The 20,774-nt window shown below is 37.6% G+C and overlaps 1 protein-coding gene and 1 long non-coding RNA gene across 5 annotated transcripts in view; both read right to left on the bottom strand.

Moving 5' to 3' along the window:
• The window catches only part of LOC123311921 (neuroligin-4, Y-linked-like), an 82,892-nt gene that overhangs the window by 7,472 nt on the left and 54,646 nt on the right, over nt 1-20,774 (bottom strand). For all 4 annotated transcript variants that reach the window (XM_044896050.1, XM_044896051.1, XM_044896049.1 and 1 more), the window contains exons 4-6: nt 17,306-17,506; nt 11,145-11,406; nt 1,382-1,709 (exon numbers count right to left, since the gene is read on the bottom strand). In XM_044896050.1, coding sequence (XP_044751985.1) covers nt 1,382-1,709; nt 11,145-11,406; nt 17,306-17,506 — 791 coding nt within the window. The remainder of the gene's footprint in view (nt 1-1,381; nt 1,710-11,144; nt 11,407-17,305; nt 17,507-20,774) is intronic.
• On the bottom strand, nt 2,852-3,526 carry LOC123311922. Its single transcript, XR_006537557.1, has 2 exons — nt 3,426-3,526; nt 2,852-3,293 (listed from the first exon to the last, which is right to left on the bottom strand). It is a non-coding gene; the product is annotated as an uncharacterized LOC123311922 (long non-coding RNA).

Below are 20,774 nucleotides of genomic sequence, written 5' to 3'. Positions count from 1 at the left end.
ATCCGTTCACATATTAATATTACCATTACCCCAAAGGAACTCAATTTGGTAGTGTGCTTGAAATGAACGTATCACGTACTCTTCTGGAAGAAGAAGCCTCAATTAATATCCTCAAAGACGGCTCTTTTGAATAAAACTCACGAGAGGAGTAGGTATATCCTTCATATACGGCAACAACCACAAATCAACGAGAACGAAACAGTTATTTCTTACAGTTTCTAATTCAATAACATCAAAACGTGAATTATGGTGGATATTTGTTTTTGCGATGGCGATCATCCGTTATATTTCTGCGCTTGATGAGAGTATTTGTTACGTTTCTGGATCGAATACGACGAGGGAAAACGAGAAGTTGAATATAGTCTAGATCGGGCAATACATTGCTCAGAGTTGAAAAATGGGGACTACGAGCTCCGATCACGTGGACGGAATTCAATAAGCGTCATAGGTATTTATTTTGAACAGAAGTTTTTTTTCGATTATATCTGGGTTATGATATATCTGGCACGTACACTTGTTCTCGGATTTTATTCTTTCAGAATCCCTAGTTCGAGGATAACTTTATTCTGGCTTCAATATTGAATGAGAGATATGTCTCATATAGGTCATCATCAAATGTGTCAATCCTCGTAATACCAGGTATTAATTTAATAATAATAATAATTTACAATAAATTGTAAACGATGAAATTTCTAGTACCTATATACTGCGTCTATACACATACATGAAAGCAAGCTATGAAATTAAAAGATGTGATCCAATGGCTTTCCACATCCTTAGTTTCTGTGGCTTTGACTGCGAAGACTAAGCCACGAATTTTAAATCTATTTTAAAACTTCCATGAGAAATCCATATTCTTTTGGGCAAAGCGGAATGAAATGAAAGCTTTCACAAGTTTACAGGTAAAAACTAACTTTCAAGTTGAAATTAATTAGCAACTTCAAGCAGATCGAGGTTATGAGTGCCTGTTGAACTATCGAATACCTCCTTTTTATGATTTCTCCGAAAAACATCACCAAACTAGGAATGGTTTGTGTAAAGCTGAAAATATTCTTCTCTTAAAAATCTGTGGAATACTGAGTAAACTGTTTCTTATTCGACGAAATGAAAAATTAATTTCCATCCAGTAACTGTCAAATGAAGATAGTAAAGAGGTTATATCATGGATAATACAGTAGGAATAGAAAAACCTAGGACTATAAGAAAAAAGGAAGATTTGGTTCTAGATCGCAACAAATTGAAATACTCTACACTGTTTTAATATAGACGTTTCTAACAAAATATGTTACCCTTTTCGTGAAAATAGTACGTTTTCAGAAGATAATATTATAATCTCAGAGATATCGCTCACACATTACTGAATTTGTAGCAGGCTACTCACCAGATGTTCCTTTAATTTCGTCTTGTGCGTAAAAACATAAAAGTACGAATGAGATGTGGCAGAGGAGTGCAGTATTCCCATCTTCAACATTGGAGCAACAGTTCTAGCATCTGACAATATGTCTAGAAGATTGTCACGAACAGTTTCCTTGTTCTCGTAGTAACTACCACTGTAAATGCTGCATAAGTCTGGGACCTTCTCACAGGTGAAACCTAAGTAATTTAGCAGCTCTTGGTCACGCTGCTTCTGCGGCATCCCGTTCATTAACTCTTCACGACCAAGCATGTTCTTGCTTTCCCACTCTGTCACACCAAACATGAGCTGAAATCTGACAAATAGTTAGAATGTAATGCATTTTAATTAGTGTTGAGAGATAAAGTAGATGTGTTCAAGCATTCTTTATATAACAATACATAGGGTAAATTAACTACCACGCTTCGTTGGCAAAAATACAAAATTTTGATGAAAATTTCCGTTGATGAATCCTATAACCTTGAATGCTTCGATAGTCGTGGACCTGTGGATATACATATGTGACTTCAAGTCACTAAATGGGTATGTAATTTTTGAGATCACTTTTATTATAACTAAAATTTATTACAATACATTATAACTAACTCATCAATTCAAATCCATATTTTGATCATTCTGAGGAAGTCCTACTTTTGATAAGAAATATTTTGTGGTCTTTACCTAGGGCTACTATTATCATAGTCTAATATTTTATTATACCCGGCCATCTGATGTTGAAGGCTCATGTCATCGTAATATTCGTGACCATCATCAGATCATAGCCATAGCTCGGGAATGGCAAGTGTAATAAAATGCAGATTTGATAAATTGGAATAATATTGTAACAAATAGCTTCCGCAGCTTGGTGGTAAGAAGCGTCGGCTCAGTATTTCGCAACCGCAAGGTACTGAGTTCGATCCCGACTAGAGAAGGACTTTTCTAGTCCATACGGGTACGGGCCACCATTCACTGTTGGGTTCAAATTAACAGTGCTGTGCCTAAGATGGCGTCCTTACGCCACGCAGAAACAAAGCCTACACAGAACACAACTGGTTCTCCGAACACGTTCAAGCCACAGAGCTTCTTAGGGGTACTTCGGTACCCATGAAGAATCAGGATAATATGAAATACAAAGATTATAGAGTAGGAAGATGGGAAACGACCCTACTAATCTAGTACTGAAAACCGATTACACTTTGGGCCTGTGTTTCACATACTGAGAAATTAGATGGCGCTGAAATCGTAATGTCAAACAGTAAAATTACAGTTGTCTGCTTTATAATTTAAGGGCGCGAAATTCGAATTTCATTCCTTGTATTGGATTCGAATATCGACTTAGTCGAGACCAGAAAAAAACATCCTGAGCGACAAAACAGTACCAGGGCTTTGTTTCGTGATCAGGATGTTTTTTTTATGTAAACATTGTTTTGAATCAATTAATATTAATGAAATACTCTGTTAGATTTGCTATATTTTTATTCGAAATTTATAAAAAAATATGACAGAATTGAAGATTTTACAGGGTATATTTAAAGGTGAGGTTTTTTTTGACATGTACAACTGTTGAGAATAATTGTGTCGAAATTCTCACCTTTGAAAACACCTGTATACAAATAATACAGCTTTGAATAAAGGATACAAAAGTACATATTGAACATTATATATCAAAGTTCTTATTTCCATGCAATAAATTTTTTTAAGGCAATAGAATTTGTTGAATTTGTACAATCTTTATCAGAAATCTAAATGAACAAATAATCGATATAGGTACCATATATTTTGCATTCCAAGGAGTTGATTGTTAATTTCAGTTTTCGGATCTTTCTATCACTTCTGGGGAAAGACTTGGAAGTACTCTACAGAGTGTGGGAACTTCTTTCAGGTACACTCGAAAGAATATCTGAAAAAGGGGAAGTTCTTGTAATCTACTTTCATAATAAAACAATTAATTCAATATATTGCATAAATTTTCTCATATATAAGATGATAATTCATTCAATTATTTTTGTCACAGATATCTAGGATGACTTACCATCAGTATTTGTCGTAACACTTTCAATCTGCTTGCTTTCCATTTAATGTGACCCCTCCAGGAACGGAATGCTTCCTGCATATAAAAAAGATATGCATTCAATATATGATAAATGAGTAATGAATTCAGTTATGCATTGCAGATATCTAGGAAGACTTACCATCAGTATTCGATGTATCAGTTTCAAACTGCTCACCCTCCATCGCATGTGGTTCCTTTGGTGGCCCTTTCATGCATGGGATGCTTCCTGCATACAGCAACTTGCGTGGATGAAAAGATTCAAATTGACTTTAAGTAAAATGCAAAGATTATAGATTATAGAACCTAACTCTATAATCTTTGGTAGAATGTTCACTGCACATGGTGTAGCTTTTACTCAAGTCAATGTCTTGACGCCCAGAAAATTCTATCCACTTCAGAACACTGAAAATAAAAATCAATCAACATCCGAGTCACATGGTACGAGTTTCAATACTTACGATTCCATATTCTTTGGTAAATTCAAAAAACTTATATTCGTTGAATCCCAAACGGCAGTTTTAACAGTTCTTCACCATAAAATATTTTCCATACGACATTTTGAGCAAAGTCTTTGATTTTGAAGTTTTCACTAAATAAAATACCCAAATAACTTGGAAATTAGGTGACTAGAACGAGCGAGTTGAACGAGCGGTACGAAAATCAAAACGTAAACAAAACGGCCATGTTGAAATATCTCCATGAAATGGCAAATGGCCCTTGAATAAATATTTTAACCAGTCTTAGTATTTTAATACACAACGGAATCACCAGGCGGCGCTCACGCAAGTGTAGTCGCTTCGTTTCCCATCTTCCTTCTCTATAATCTTTGATGAAATAAAATATGAAATATGAAATTGTAGTATGGTTCCAGTTTTGGCAGGGTGATTTGGCTGGTGTAGGCTTAAGTTATTTTCCAGATTGTATATGTATTTTTTTTCAATGCAGATTCCCTATCTGTAGCTGTTTTAGATCGGTTTTGTGGTTTTATTACACTATTAAAATCAGACAGATCTTGAGGTCTGATGATTTAAAGAACTCGAGTATTTGAAATGGCTTCAAGGAGCCATCCTCCTACAGGTTTCTTATTCAAAACAGAGGACTACTTTCTTTCCCCAAACCTTATTATTTTTGCAGGAACACTACTCGACAATGCCTCTATTTCATTTCATCTTTGGCTTGATATTTTCGAATTCAACAGCTGATGTAACGTCTTCAACAAATTTTTTGGTTAACCAACATTAACTCTCCTCAAGTAACTGCATATTGTCTATCACTAATTTAATTTTCTTCCGTAGCAAAAACAGATATATTTAAAAACTGTAATAATAACAATAACTATAGATTAGGAATACCTTCAATGAGTTTGAATAACGTCAACAGCGTTCATCACGGGTAAATTCATTTATTTTCTGAAGTAAATTCACAATTGTGATTGTGAGAAATAGTAATAGTAAACATTGCGCTGATTGAAAACCCAAGAATGTTTTGACAAGAGGTCATAACCTCTTATTTTCGTACTATACAGTGCGGAATGTGTTGAATTTTCATGGCCAACCGAGTGCTTTTATAAAAGTGAATGGCGTATATGTCACCCATCGACCTTTCATGACGAAGTCAATGTGCTATTACGGCTGGAAAAAATGGCGAGCGAATCAACTCTCGCGGTCTTATTGAAATAAATACTTTTTATTCGAGTTCGTATATTCTTTCGAAAACGGACTCGCTTTCGCCATGCCTGTGCCATTTATTTCCAGTACGTGCTCTGCGGAAGGTCGTCGGATAATTCTTTTAACCCCTGCATTCATCCGTTTCCGAAAACTGCTGCACGAAAAACCAACCCTCCATTTACCGACGGAGCGCATCCATCGACCGGAATAAATCCGATTCAACAGAGCAGATGCATTAATTTTTCAATACCGTAGGTAGGATCCTTGACCATAACTCCGGCAAACTTGATGAAAGCGGCCCATTCCTCCTTTGATATCGAAGAAATGGAGCTTTATGTTCGATTATGGACAAATTGAGATTTATGCAAGACGTTCGGTGTTCCATCCGTGCCAAAATTCGGTAAGTAGGTCGTCGGGGATCGAGCCACTGAATGCCGTGATGTGAGGGTAGTAAAGATTTAATGTGCCGAAGTTTGAGATCGTTATGGAGCCGAGTTTGCAGCGCGGGACTTTGTTAAGTTTGTGTTGGATGGATACGTGAAGCACTATGTTGTGTATGGGAGTTATTCCAATCCAAAATACTGAGCCAAAGTTCCTCTATACTTTATTCTCTAACTCTCGAGTAATCTTCAGTTTTCTATTTGATGTGGCTATAGAGGGAAGCACCAAAACACTTATGTGTTTAGCCTATTAATGCTGGGTGGGCGAATTTGTTTGTTAACTCGGTTACTGAAGGGAATTTTCAATATCTATTTCAAGGGCAAGGTCGAAAATTTGTTGTATCCCATGTTCTTCCTACTTTTTCTTCAATATAAACTTCAATTTTTTGATTCCTTTATTGTGGTTTATTATCTTGCAGGTAGATTTTTGGTATATTTATTACTTTTTTCGAGAAATATTTTCAATATGTTCAATTTTGAATATTGTTTCAATCATAGAATTGGTAATAGCATAGGTAAGTTTACCTTTGTTATTGAATTATCGGCAAGGCTATGCTGACATACTTATTTTTCAGAAGAGAGTGACTGAACAAGGGAATTGCAGGTAATCATATCTGTGCAAGAACTGTTCATGAAAGTTCACAATAATACTTATGCCAACAATCATATTTCCCACTTGTGCTGAAATCAATTTATTTTCCTGACACGAAAACTGTAGTTTAAACATTGAATAACGCGTGAGCCTTATCATAAAATGTACCTACGAAATCCCCCTGTCTCCCATAAACCACTCATCTAGCAAAATAATGAGTAAAACAATAGATTGTAAATTCCAAAATTTAAATCTTTTTGAAAATCATGATTAACAAAATGTAGGTAAATGCTAAGATTTCACCATTCACTCCTTTGCATCGGATATATTGAGAGAATTTTCTACAAGAAACTCCAATTTCATAGAGAATCGGACAATGGTAAATTTTAAAACAATGTGAAATTACCCTCAACGGAAAAAAACTTTCGTGATTTTGAAACATTCCAAATGGGAAATTCATTTTTATTGGGCACCATAGGGACCTTTCCTTTCAACACAAAAACATCTCTTATTGCTCCTTATCTGGGAACATACACATCATCATTTGGCAGTTTTTCTCCAGTTCGAACTACAAATGAATCTAAAAACCATCTGCATCTTGGTATAAATATTAGGTTGGGGAAAAAGAAATCCATTATTTTTACTTTTCATAGCTTGACATAGTTAAAATCATTCGTTTTGGCTCAAGTAGGCGCTTATTTTCTCAGTTACTCGTTGCCATCTAGAAGGTAGTTTCATAATGCCCCGTTCTCATAACGTCTTGTTCCTATTGGCAAAAACCTGCGTTAGCCAGTTTTCACAAGCCTCTCTTGAGGACACTTGCACACCACCTAGAGAGACATCGACAGAAATAGATGGTAATCGCTTGGAGCCAGATCCGGACTATGAGGTGGATGCATAAGAACCTCCCAACCAAGGTCTCGGAGCTTCTGCAGGGTCATCATAGACGTGTGCGGCCTGGCGTTGTCCTGGTGGAATGCGACAACTCTTCTATTGGACAATTTGGCCTCTTTTTATCGATTGCTGCTTTCAATCGACCTGATTGCTGGCAATAGAGATCTCAATTTAGCGTCTGACCATTAGACAGTAGCTCATGGCAGATGATACCTTTTCAATCCCACCTAACGCACAGCAAAACTTTCCGGGACGTCAATCCTTGTTTGGCCACCGTTTGGACGGCTTCACCGTTTTTCGACCATGCAAGCTTTCGCCTGACATTATCGTATGAGATCCATTTCTCGTCCCCAGTCACCAGTCTAATAAAAAAGGGCCCGATTACGTTCCGTTAGGCCAAGGAATCTCAAATGGAAACACGCTCTATCAAATTTTTTTCCCTTCGTTTGTTCAGCTCGTGTGGCACCCAAACATCAAGCTTCTTTTTGAATCCAGCCTTATACAGATGGTTCAAAACTGTTTTGTGGTGGATCCTTAGCTCCTGAGCGATGCTACGACAGCTCTCATTCCGATCTACTTCTATCATTTTCATTATTTCATCGACATTCTTGACTATAGGCCTCCCAGTGCGTGGTGCATCTTTTACATCAAAATTACCGGAACGGAATCGATGAAGCCAAAATTACTCGTGATTGACTGTTACAATATTGGCACCATAAACCTCATTTACACTGGCAGCCGCCTGACTTGCATTTTCTCCTTTATCAAAGCAAAATTATAAAACATAACGAATTTTTTTTTTGTTCACTTCCATCTTTGACTTTTTAATTGACAACTGAATTGTTCGGTCATAACAATGACAAAACCTGTTTTGCTAGTAGGTACATGAATTCCTCTTTCCAACGAGTATAAGTTTGTCCCAATTCGACACATATAAACGAGGTATAGGTCAATAAAACCATCTGCTAAAGAAATAATGGATTTCTTTTTCCCAAACCTAATATATATAGTCCTCAATGGTTTCCTGTCGGTGTTGTAACGCTTCAGGAACCACCTCATAAAAACTAGCAAAAGTTTAGCAGTGTAGATTCTATGAGGACGAAGAGAAAATTTCAGATCAGCTGATTACATAATTCAACGTTATTGCTTGAAAACGCAAGAAATGACGAGAAACCTACTGGAGGCTTGGAGGAGGACGTAGACTTCTGTATACCATCCCACCTCCTCGGGTTTTTTAGAGCTCTGGAATTGGAAAGTGAACCCTAGCAGTGAGCACAGCGCAACCAATTAATAGACCTCGAGGTACTAGAGCAGTGTAACTCCTTGAAATAATCAAAGCCGCGATAAGTTGAGAAAAATTCACCTTCGGAAATTTTTCGCCGAAGGCTATGGCCTAGTTTGCCTAATTGTGAATTCACCCTTGCACGATAGGTTCCATCAATGTCGAGAACAAATGGTATTCAGAAGGCCTCAAATCAATGACACCCGTGAATCCCTAAAAACGTTCTCTTCTCCCCATCATACCCTCCAACCACCCATACACTATCGCGTTTTCCGTTCGACCCAACATGTTTGTCGACCCCGACCCCGTCAGCTAGAATCCGCCATTCTCTCTGCTTTATTACAATCTCGAAATCTTCACCCTTTTCAATATTCCCGACGTTCTCCGATAAATGAATGTGTTACGAAAATATAACGGCGGAGTTCATGGAAATCAGAATGGTCTTTCTGTGTTCGTCCCATATGTGATGGCGCGACGGGTGCGAAAGCCCTAATACCTTGTTCGAAAGTGGAATTAATTATGAATCAGAGTAGGCCGGTCAAATATGGCAGCGGAAATCAATGCTTTCGCCTTCGGCATTTCATGAAAATAAGCGATTGAGGGGGTTCTGCTGATGCCATAAGGGTTTTTGTTACATTTGAAATAGAGTTTAATTAACTTTGATATCAAAGTGAAATCATTGATGAAATCCTGATATAAACATCAAGTCAATACAACCAAATCCAACTAATCAATTAGTTCAAAACGTTGCACTAATAATACCTTGGAATTATAATTGAATGTTTGACAAGAGCGCATTATGGTTAATGTTTGGAGTATTGTAATGAAGGAAAAACAAGTACCTTTCAAATTTTTCATAGTATCCAAAATACTGCATACGTTATCGGCAAATCCTGATATGATCTAGATAAATCCAGGCATATCGCCAGTCCGAAAATTTTTCATTATGTGTATTTTGCCTAAAATGTGTTTCGGCAAACCTAGCTCTATCAAATATTAGCTATCTGTAACGAAGATAAAAAGGAAGTTATGATACCAGTAAAACTTGACTGAACTTCAACGAACGCATTTTGTGAATAGAGGTTCGGAAATGTTGGAGTTGGTATGTGGACGTCATTGCCAAATCCCTGCAAACGCTTTTCACCGGTTTTATAGATGTGCGTTCGATCTAGACGCGGTACATCAAAGGGATGCTTTTTTTGTGTGGACGAGATTATAATGTTTTCAGTTGTAGATTATTATCCAACTCGAAACAGCAGTCTATGTGGAAGACAACTTGAAATCGTTTCAAATCTTCTTCAATAACAACGCTGCACATTTTTTCAGTTTTCCATAAGATACACAGTTGCTTATAGGTACTATAACTAAGATCGAGGAATTTTTTAATGGCATGCAGACAATTATTGAATTCTAGAAAAAGTACCTCCTCGAGCAAGACTTGAGGATTCTATCTGTAAGGTTTTGGAAATGTTCCACCCAGATTTCAGATGTAAGTATTACAACGAATGTTGTTTCCCCCCAGCTACTAACATTCCTCTCGCTTCTGAACGCCACCTTCCGTAAGCGATAATACTAACGTCTGAATTCTGGGTGGAGCACTTCCAACACCTTGCAGATGGAATCCTCACGTCTTCTTCGGTAGCTCAAATGGCACAGCGCTTGACCGATAATCAGGAGTCGTAGGTTCGAGTCCTGCTCGAGGAGGTGTTTTTTCCAGAACAGAATGCACAGGATAAGTATCTTTCATTTCCTGTGACTTTTGTTTACACCATGAGTAATTTCAGAACTACGAGTAGTTCTCGTCAGTTTGGACATGAGATGGATCCCCAAATGTTTGAATGTTGACCAAAAGCGTGTAAGGGTAGAAGCATCGCGTTCGATCTGTGCTCGATTTGAAAACGATGTTGACTTCTTAAACCGAATTGTTACTATGGATGACACTTGGGTACAATTCTACGATCCCGAAACAAAGCAACAATCGATGGAATGGCGACACTCTGGTTCTCCAAGACCTAAGAAGTTTCGTGTCCAAGAATCTGCTGGAAAAGTTCCTGCTTCAGTTTTTTGGGATTGCCATGGAGTTATCATGATTCATTTTTTGGATGCGGGTAGAAGAATAACCGGAGATTACTATTCGACATTACTGACCACTCTACGGAAAAAAATTAAGGAGAAATGACGCGGAAAGCTATCCAAAGGTGTTTTGTTTTCGCAGGAAATCGCACCTGCACACAAATCTCATGTTGCCATGCAAGAAATTCGTGATGTAGGTTTAAATTACTAGAGCCCCCCCCCCTTATGCACCAGATTTGGCTCCATCCGACTATCATCTCTTTCCTTAACTAAAAAAAAGTTTAATACGTAGTAAATTTTCTTCCAACGAGGAGGTTATAAAAGCTGTAGAGGTCTGGTTCGCAGAGCAAGAAGAAACATTTTTTTTTGAAAGGTCTAGAGACGTTGCAGCTTCGCTGTAATAAGTGTATCCAATTAAGAGGAGAATATGTGTAGGCTAAGAATTTTTCAATATATCCTCGTACATACAGTCTTGCGACTGTATCAAAACGAAAGGGGCAACAAAGATATAGTTTCAATAGGAAATCATGTGACTTCATTGAACATATCGACAAAAATATTCACAAACTTTCGAGCTAGGCGCTATGAGAGATACAGGAGAACTGTTCTAAGACAAATATTCTCGAAGGTCTTCATTCGACTGAAATGTTCGGCCGCTAATTCGTTTCACCCCGTACGCATTTTCACCCCCGAAGTCGCAAGCACAAATCGGCAAGCACAATCGTCCTTATACATTATTCAACTCCATACCTACTCAAATTCGTCATCGACTTCAGGGGATCATTAGGGACCACGCTCGAATCGACTATGGGACCAAAGCGTGTGGAATAGGGTCTTGCTACGACGTGGGCCCCCATAATTTCGTCCAGTCGTTTGCCTCTGAGACAGGCCTTGTCGCCAACTTCGCATTGGAGGGCACGGGCCACTTGATCTGTGACGTCTCGGGGATTGCTGGCTAATGCCCAATCAGCTATGGCCGTTCCTCCCATTAAAATTGCTCTGTGGCACAGCACTGAAATCATGAAGGATTGATTAGATTGGCCGTGGTGCTATTGTTATTGGTGTTAACAGGGTTCATGAATAAATATCGGAGTAATCGTGTTGCCCAAGGATGCTGCTGGTTCCGCATCCTCGGACATTGGGGCTAAATACAAATCCGTGTTTTAATCAAACCTAACCAAACCTTCAAGAAATTTGAATGGAGGATATAGAAGCAAGTAAAACTACTGTAGGTTACTATAACTATAATTATTATTGCGTACGAGATATTTGTTAGTTTGCTGTCAACAAAAACGAATAAATATCGAAAGATCTTTGATTGTTGCTATAGAAATTTCAGCATACATAAAAAGTAACGCTAATAAATCACATTTCTTCGGTATTTATTATTTTGTAGAAAAAAGCTCGAAAACATCAATCTTCATTGTGAGTTATGCAAGATTTCGTGTATAATTGAGGAGTTTTTAATGCACCCTCTATGCAGTGTAGTTAAGAGTGTTCAATGGGCAGCCCTAATTTTTTGTGCCAGAAATGGATTTACATTTTTTTGCTGGCGATGATTTGGTCACTGATGGGGTTTTTGTCGATAATTTTTTTTTATTATAGGAATGATATAGTTAATTTAGAATTTTTGAATTTATGTTGTAGGGTTTTCTTTGGCACAACAAGGTGGAATATGTGAAAACTTAATAAATTAAAATTGTTACTTTCGTACTAGCTACAAAGCAAAGTATGACAATACCCAGAGGAAGTAATTATCTTAATCTTATTTCTGTTACGTATTGTTACAAGATAATGGTAAGTAAGGTTTCATCTTACACTTTCTTACGGACTATTTGCGCGATCTTTCTCATGCATTGCGAGTCTATTTTTAGTACCGGGTTATAAAATGAGAGTTTCAGGTGAAGAACAATTCAATAATCCTATATGCACTAGTTGTTCCTTGTGCTTCAAGAGTACTGATGAAAATGTTGAATATATTCTGTTTACTTTCAGTAGTTACTGAGTTAAGAAGGCAATGGGTCACGAGACCTCAGTTCAGCCCAGCGGGGCACCGCACGTAGAAGAGGAAGAAGATAAGAAGAAGAGTTAATAAGGAGATACCTAAGAAACCCAGTACTCATGATTCCTATGTTTGAAGGGACTCCCCTCCGCTGCCTCATGGCATTGTTGTTGGCGAGTCGGATAAACAATGGGCCACAAGGCCTCAATTCACTCCAAAATAGTCACCACACATAGAAGAAAAAGATGAGCTCTTATTTTTACTGGTGAGGTTATGAACCAGTTGTAGGATAATACTTGGATCACCGTGATGAACATGGAGACGAAATTCAAATTTCAATTACTTAATAACTGAATAGGTAGTGCATTACATGGAGGATCTCAAAGAAATAGGCAAGAATAACAAGGTCACTTCAGTTTGGGTTCCAGGTCACTCTGGAATCAAAGGAAACGAGGAAGCAACACACTCGCCAGAAAAAGAGCACAAACGCAAAATAACTGGCCCATAGTCTATCAGTGGTGTAGGAAAATGCATCTATAGGAAAGAGTTTCTGCAGAAGGGAGAAACCAAAAGAAAAACACTTCTTTCAGAAATGGATCATTCCAAAAAATTACTCCGGAATTTTAAGACTTCAAGATCCAAGAAGTTTTTTGAGCAAGAATAAGTTACGCCTCCTTACAGGACATTGTCGCCTTAGAAGGCATTTAATGAAAATGGAGTTATAAGAAACTGACGAGTGTAGAATCTGTGGAGAAGAAAAAGAAACCCCTGTTCAGGCGGTTACAAAATGCGTTGCCATTGCAAGCCTGCGCGAGCAATGTCTTGGGCGAGAACATTTTAGGAGGAATGCGGCCTCCTCTCAGATACTGGAGCTGGAGGGCAAGTAGATGGCGCAGTTGTGAGAACAGCTCTGATGGGGGGCGCAATAGACCTTAAGATAGCATTGGCATGTAACGCCCTCATCAAACTATAACTATAACTACATGGAGGATTATCATTCCGATACAAAATTCATGCATCCAGAACATCAATACTTTGAAAATTTTCGGATTTGTACCTTCTGAACAACTCAGAAAATAGCAAACAAGGAATACGTGTAGTAAAACTATCCTTTGAACAGATGAAATGACTTCAAGCTCTGTGTAGTTCCCTCCTCTCTTGTACAACCACATTACTTCTATCCTTACTAGACACTTAGGTTGAAACCGTCACACATCAATCTTTAATTCTCTATTCTCCTAATAGAGAATTAACTAATAATCCCACAATTACCACACTGATTAGTTCCAAATTCCACGCGTCCCTGTTTATCTCGACTCCTGTCCAATATGCCTCTGTTTAGTACGCACTCCGGTTCATAGTGTAGAGAAAGGGTCGACGCTAATTGCCCACCCCTGGGTTCGATACAAAAGAGCCCGTAGTTATCTGCAGGCTCTAGCAGGCTGAACGCAAATTCGTCTGATAAATAATTATTATGTTCGGAACTTGGCACAACCTCCTCCCGACACAGTTGCGTGACCAATTATAATTTATAAGTAAACACCATAATTATGGCCCCCTCCTTTGATGCAAGAACAAAGGGCCACTAGATGCTCTTTCGTTCATTTCGAGCATAATAATTTAGCGTGATGGTATTTCATCGGAATTGCCGAGGACCTGTAGAATGCTCTGAAAACCTTCTGCGGAAAATTTAATGAGAATGCATCGTTTTTCCGATGTTTCCCAGGAATAGGTATTTCCTGACATTCAATTAAATAATGTTGAACCCCTAAACTTTCGACGTTTATAGACTTCTTGATGAAATCATTATGAGTTGGAATAATATACCTACCTCGAATATACAATATCGTCAATCTTTGAATAAAAACTTTGTACACCTTATGAACAAATTACAAGAAGCCATGGATTCAAATCCAAGAATGTTTTGGTGATTTTGCGATGAATTCAATGCACATAATTTCCATCTGGTGTATGGCAAATCAGTATTGTCGATAGAGGAGTGAGTGAACATCGATTCTTCACTCCAGAACTCGACAAAAGTCATTATGCCCAAATTATGGGAATTTGATACCTCAGGGGAAGGCTAACCAAGCAATTCAATACTGAATCTCCATAAAATCACAAACAATGATGATGATCCTAATGAATAATTCATAATAAGCAGAAGTAAGTAATGAAAAACAAAGGAATTCACGAAAATACTGTTCCAGAAAACAAGAATGCCAATATAAGAAATTCAACTAATTCAGAGACCACAAGAATCAGAGGAGATCCATAATAGATCCCCCAAACCCTTATAGATGCGAGGTTGAAGGCTCATGAGAATTTTGTACTACTACTCATTTTTTCTGGAACTCATCCAGTAAATATTGTTAAAGGTTTTTCAAGAAATACAATTTTATTAAAAGTTGATTCTCGAGACAAAGAGCTTCATAATCTCAATATATCTTAAATATATCGCAAAGTATGCTTCTCTGGCGGACGATAGATGTCGTTAGAGTGTGCGACACATAAAACCATACTGCACATGACCAGGGGATGCGGGCATGAGGTACAAGGGATAGACATGAGTATGTTGCCAAGATTTTACACCAAGAATTGGCCATACAATACCATGAATGGCTCGCAAGTTCATGGGAAAGCAGAGGAACATGAAAAAAACTCCATTCATTTCCACAAGAAGGGGGCAGGATTCAACCGACACCAAGTAGCCGAAGAGGAGACTGGACTGGTCGACATCAAGAACTGAGGAGCAGCCTGGACCCTATTACCATCAAGAGGTCAAAAACCAGAAAAGGGCTCCGACCGAGCTAAATCCCTTTGATATCTGAGATATCTTGGATAAGTTAATATCCCTCTGAAGGGGACTGTGAAAGCTCCAAGGTTATCTGATTTCTATTCAGCATGATTTGAATCATGCGTGCCTTTACTTTTTACATCAGGTTGCTGAAATAATCAATCGTGAGATAAGATGGAAGTGGTTAACTTTCCTTTCTATACTTGACCAGCCAATGTTGGAATTTTAGCATATTATTATTATTCGTTCTATAAAAGATTGTGCACAGGAAAGAAATCACGCTTTGTATAAGAATAAACCGAGATCTATTCCGATCGTAAAACGCAACAGCAGAAAAGACCTTGCCCCATTTCGCTTTAACAAGTAAGTGGGATATAAAATCCCTCGTTGGCAAACGATTCTGAACTCGTCACGCTCTCGCAATCCAGAGTGCTGGTGTCCGTTCAGGAAACGAACTTTCAACTTTGGCCGTAAAATTAACGTGGCATTTGCATTTGTATTGTTCCTCGCGACGAAACAAGTGAATGCGGGTCCTAGTTCGAGGAACTGGGATGTATTCTTCGCCGCATGGTTACTCCCCCTCACAATTCAGACTCCGTGGAAGACGTCGACTCTTTATGTGAATTAGAATGCCGGCCCTTTACTGTCGATTTCTCCCCTGGATGAGGGACGGTTTGTTCTGCCCCTTGTATCCGTTAAATTCGACGCGAGTTGTGTTGCTTGTTCATTCGCAAGATGAACCCCGAAGTAGACTGGATGCGACACCAATAGGAGTTGAATTTCATTCATTAATTCGCCTAATTTTGTCCCCGAAACATGAAAGCCAAGAGGCAGCACTTTTCCAAAGTCGAGATAATCTATAGTACCCTTGGAATTAAAGGTGGGCCTTGAATATAAAGAAAACTTCTTTGCATATATGTATAATAAGAATTCTCAATCATTTTTAGGTAGAACTCTTCTCAATTGCTCATGACATGATCATTTGATAGACCTCTCACGTTTAACTTCTTGAAAGCGCTGTATGCACAGCTACAATACAATCTTTCAAGTACAGCTTTCTTATGTTATTCATCCCCAGTGGTCAAGAATAATATTCTTCATGAGAAATAATTGACAAGAAAATTCTCCGTAACTGCATCTTCAGGGCTTGCTAAGGTGCTAATTTCCATTAATTATCACGGGTCAACACCAAATTTGACTTTGACTGCAAAGCATAAAATTTCGATAGTTAGGATCCTAATTAGACGAAAAAAAACTATATGGCATGAAAAAGTTTGCTTCTGTGTTTAGGAGACTGATTCAACGATAGCATTTACAATAAAAACAAGCAACATGTGGAGCCCATGGCTTGTCTTGATTCCAAACAGGAAAATCAAAATATGCTTCATAGGCTTCAGAGAGAAAGTGAGATGTCTTTAATTCGTATTTCACGTCACGAATTATAATAAATTGATCACATATAAGACAAAATGCATCAGCATCGTATTAACACTTTCTTGACGATATTTGAAGTTTGTCTGGGCAAGTAAACAACACCTGATCATTGTTTATGACTCGAGTGCCCTCTAGTGGCACCTTGTTAACGTAAACACCCCACTCTCATCGGACGATCTCTTTGAATTATTAAAAATCATTAAAAAAACTAAGAACGACTATTAATACTATAACTATCACAAAAGCAAACTTTATATCAAAAAAAGTTATTTTCTTTTCGTTTTTGTGCATAATTAACCGGAAAATCCTAGTATAAACGTTAGGACAAAGAACAAAAATTTTTTTGTAGAGTCGTGTTATGTTAGATTTGTAATCTAACAAGTAATCTTTGAATAGCTCTTATGCTCAGCTTCACCTGACAGGACATAAGCTGCTATATAAGATCAACTCATGCGAAAATACTTTCCGGGTATTTTGTATACATTCATGCTTTCTGTTAGTGAATTGAAATAAAGCATCTTTATTGAAAATCCGAACATCTAATCTAATGAAGTATTCTTCTTCTATGAAAATTCACGCGAATGATGGCTATATTTCTCATCGACAATGAAATATTCACAAGAAATTGGAGATCAGTCCAGATAGGTTGGTACAGTTAGGAAAGATAAAGATACTCACATTTATTGCCCGGCTTTATCATTGGACTCAACATCAAAAGATTAGCACAAGCAGCTCCAGTTCCATGTCCTAGAAGCGTGACACTTTCTGGATCACCACCAAAAACTTCAATGTTATCTCTCACCCAAACCAAAGCGGCTATTTGGTCTACTAGACCAAAGTTTGAATTGAAACTATCCCCGCTGTCTATCTTCAGAAAACCTGCAATTTCGAAAAAGAATTTCTTGACAGGGAAATGGCATATAATATAATTTACTGTATATAAAAATCCTAATGTCCTCGACCCTGAATGACATATGGAAGATCTATAAACACTGCTCCATCATAAGGTTCTAATCACTGGGCAATATGCTTAACCAGTTGACTAATTGGGGAGGTCTAATGGTGTAAAATGTATTTCTGTCTTGTTCTCTGTATGTTTTAGTAAAGTATATTCATGTACATTGTTGCAAAGTTAATGGAACTTTTACGGGTTGTTTGGGGATGCTGTGATATGTCTGTTAAGTTTTTTAACTCGAATACCGTGTGCTTACTCTGTTTTTTGCTGATAGCTTGTAAATCGATCGTTTATTTTCAAACTTCATTATGTTTGCTACAATTTTTTATGTATAAACTTTCTTCCTAAACCTAATATTAATCGAGATACAGCCGATGAGCAGATCGATGAGTTCAGACAGCTTTTTAATTTTCACCCCACCATTCCACAGCCTTCTTGGAAAAAGTTGGTAAAATATTTTGATTTTGATTTTGGTCGAAAACCGCTCAGTTCAGAAAAACCAAAAAAAGTACGAAAATGTTGAGGTTTTTCGAACAGTTAGCACAGGAAAACTTAACCAGAGTCATTCCTCAATCTTTGACAGACCATCTATCCAGAAATCACTTTTTTGCTTTGTTTACTGGACTATTTCGAACAATTTACATAGACTTTGTTGGAGATAAGATATTTTATCCGGGCTAAAATACAGTTCAGAAGCATGAAACTATTCAAGCCGCTAGAACTTCCACTTAGTAGAAATGGATATTGCTCCGACATATCATACAAAGCCCAGAATAACTCAGAAAACCCGGGTATGTGGCAGCATTTTCTACTATTTCATGTCAGAAACCTCCTTCCTCTCTCCCTATCACCGAAATTTCACTCTTTTGTCGTCTTTCAATCCGCCAGAACTCCATATTTTTGCTCGGTGAATAAGGAATAATAGAAATTGTAAATACATTGTGGAGAGATTTACCATGCTCTTGTCACTTCTATGGACCCGACCCTTCGCCACATTTCATCATCTTTTTGTGGCTCCCATCTCGGATTTCGCCCCGGTATTCTCTTGTAGTCCCGAATGCATTTTTCACTGAACTTTCAGGCTTGATTTCCACAGAGGAAAATTTATATATTGTTACTTTTCCCAAGTACGCTATTCCAGAGTTTTGCGAGAATACGGGTGAAGGTTTTGGATTGAAAATAATGAGCGAAAAGACCTCAATCATCATTCATACGAACGATTTGTATGGTATTAAAACGAGAGAACTGCTGTATCTCTGGGGAAAATTTTTAGAATTGTATATCGCAATTTTTCGAGAGTGTTGTGCCAGAAGCTCTTCAATTATTTCTGCAAAATATGATTCATTAGGAGTGCCATTAGGTAATTATCGAATTTGGGCTTTTGAGATTATAATAATTTATATTCAAAATCCATGCAATCTCAAGTTTTAAATTATCGGATTTTCAGAAGGTTTTAGTTTGTACCATGTAACTTGAATATAAGCCTCATCTCTAAAATAAAACCTTTATAAATGTTTTGTGAGTGACTCACTTCAAATGACGTCAATGTCTCTTAATATTCTGAAATATTAAGAGTAAACAAGATGCTGCAAAAATGATTATTTGTGCTGAAAAATTATGTACTATTTTTTTTTAAAATATATGATATGGAAGCATTTCCGACGTTTTCCTTGATGAAATTGAAAATGTAAGAGATATTTCCATGAAATTTGAATATTCTTTCATTATGGTCTACAAAAGAAGTACCTAAGGATAAGAGAGTATTGGGTTTTGTAGTCTTAGGGCCTAGGAATTTGATGTTGAAAGAGGGAGAACAATGATTGAGTGTCTTTTAATACGAGGATCTATTGATATCTAGTTAGCCTAGACCATGCATAAAAAAAATATTTCGTTACCATAGTAACGAAATATAACTCATTAGCAGTTTCAGAGTGAAGTGTGAGGTGAAAAAAGTAAACCAGAGTTACGCAATAAATTGAAAGAAAGAAGATGTCCAACGAAATTGTGAAAATCGAAAAATTGTAGTATCGAGCCATCATCAAGTACCTGTATTGAAAAGGGCTAAGAGGTAAGAAGATTTACGAAAATATGCTCAATACCCTTGGTGATCGATGTCCTTGGTACGCGACCGTGAAAAATTGGACTGCAAGCTTCAAATGAGGTACATTTTCCATTGAAGATGATGACCGATCGGGAAGGCCAGTTTCTGTGTCAGTCCCCGAAAATATCGATGCAGTTCATGGCATGATTTTATCAGAACGTCGAATTGGGCTAAAACAGATATCTGAAGCACTGAATATTTCATACGAACGCGTTCATCATATAGTTCACGTCAATTTGGACATAAGAAAAATTGCTGCAAAATGGATCCCCAAACGTTTGAATGTTGACCAAAAGCGTGCAAGGGTAGAAGCATTGCGTTCGATCTGTGCTCGATTTGAAAACGATTTAGACTTCTCAAACCGAATTGTTACTATGGATGAGACTTGGGTACATTTCTACGATCCAGAAAAAAAGCAACAATCGATGGAATGGCGACACTCTGGTTCTCCAAGACCTAAGAAGTTTCGTGTCCAAAAATCTGCTGGAAAAGTTCTTGTTTCAGTTTTTTGGGATTGCCATGGATTAATCATGAAAGATTTTTTGGATAAGGGTATAACATGACCGGAGATTATTCGACCACTACTGACCACTCTACGGGAAAAAATTTAAGGGAAAAGACGCGGAAAGCTATCCAAAGGTGTTGTTTTTGCATAACAACGCCCCTGCACACAAATCTCATGTTGTCATGCAAAAAATTCGTTATTTAGGGTTTGAATTACTAGAACACCCCCCTTATTCACCAGAATGGCTCCATTCGACTAGCATCTCTTTCCTCAACTGAAAAAAAGTTCAAAAGGTAGTAAATTTTCTTCTAACGAGGAGTTAATAAAAGCTCTGGAGTTCTGGTTTGCAGAGCATGAAGAAACATTTTTATTGAAAGGTTTAGAGACGCTGCAGGTTCGCTGTAATAAATGTATCCAATTAAGAGGAGAATATGTTGAGTGATAAAATATTTTGACATGGAAATTTTGTTTGGTTCTATAGTAGGCTAAGAATTTTTCAATATATCCTCGTATGAATAAAAATTTCAAAAACCCTGCAACCATTTTCTAGAAAAGTATATCAACAGAAAGTGATGTTTTTTTTGTC

The sequence above is a fragment of the Coccinella septempunctata genome, chromosome 4 (genome assembly GCF_907165205.1).
Source record: "Coccinella septempunctata chromosome 4, icCocSept1.1, whole genome shotgun sequence".
Taxonomy (NCBI): Eukaryota; Metazoa; Arthropoda; class Insecta; order Coleoptera; family Coccinellidae; genus Coccinella; species Coccinella septempunctata.
This window is presented reverse-complemented; position numbering and strand designations above follow the sequence as displayed.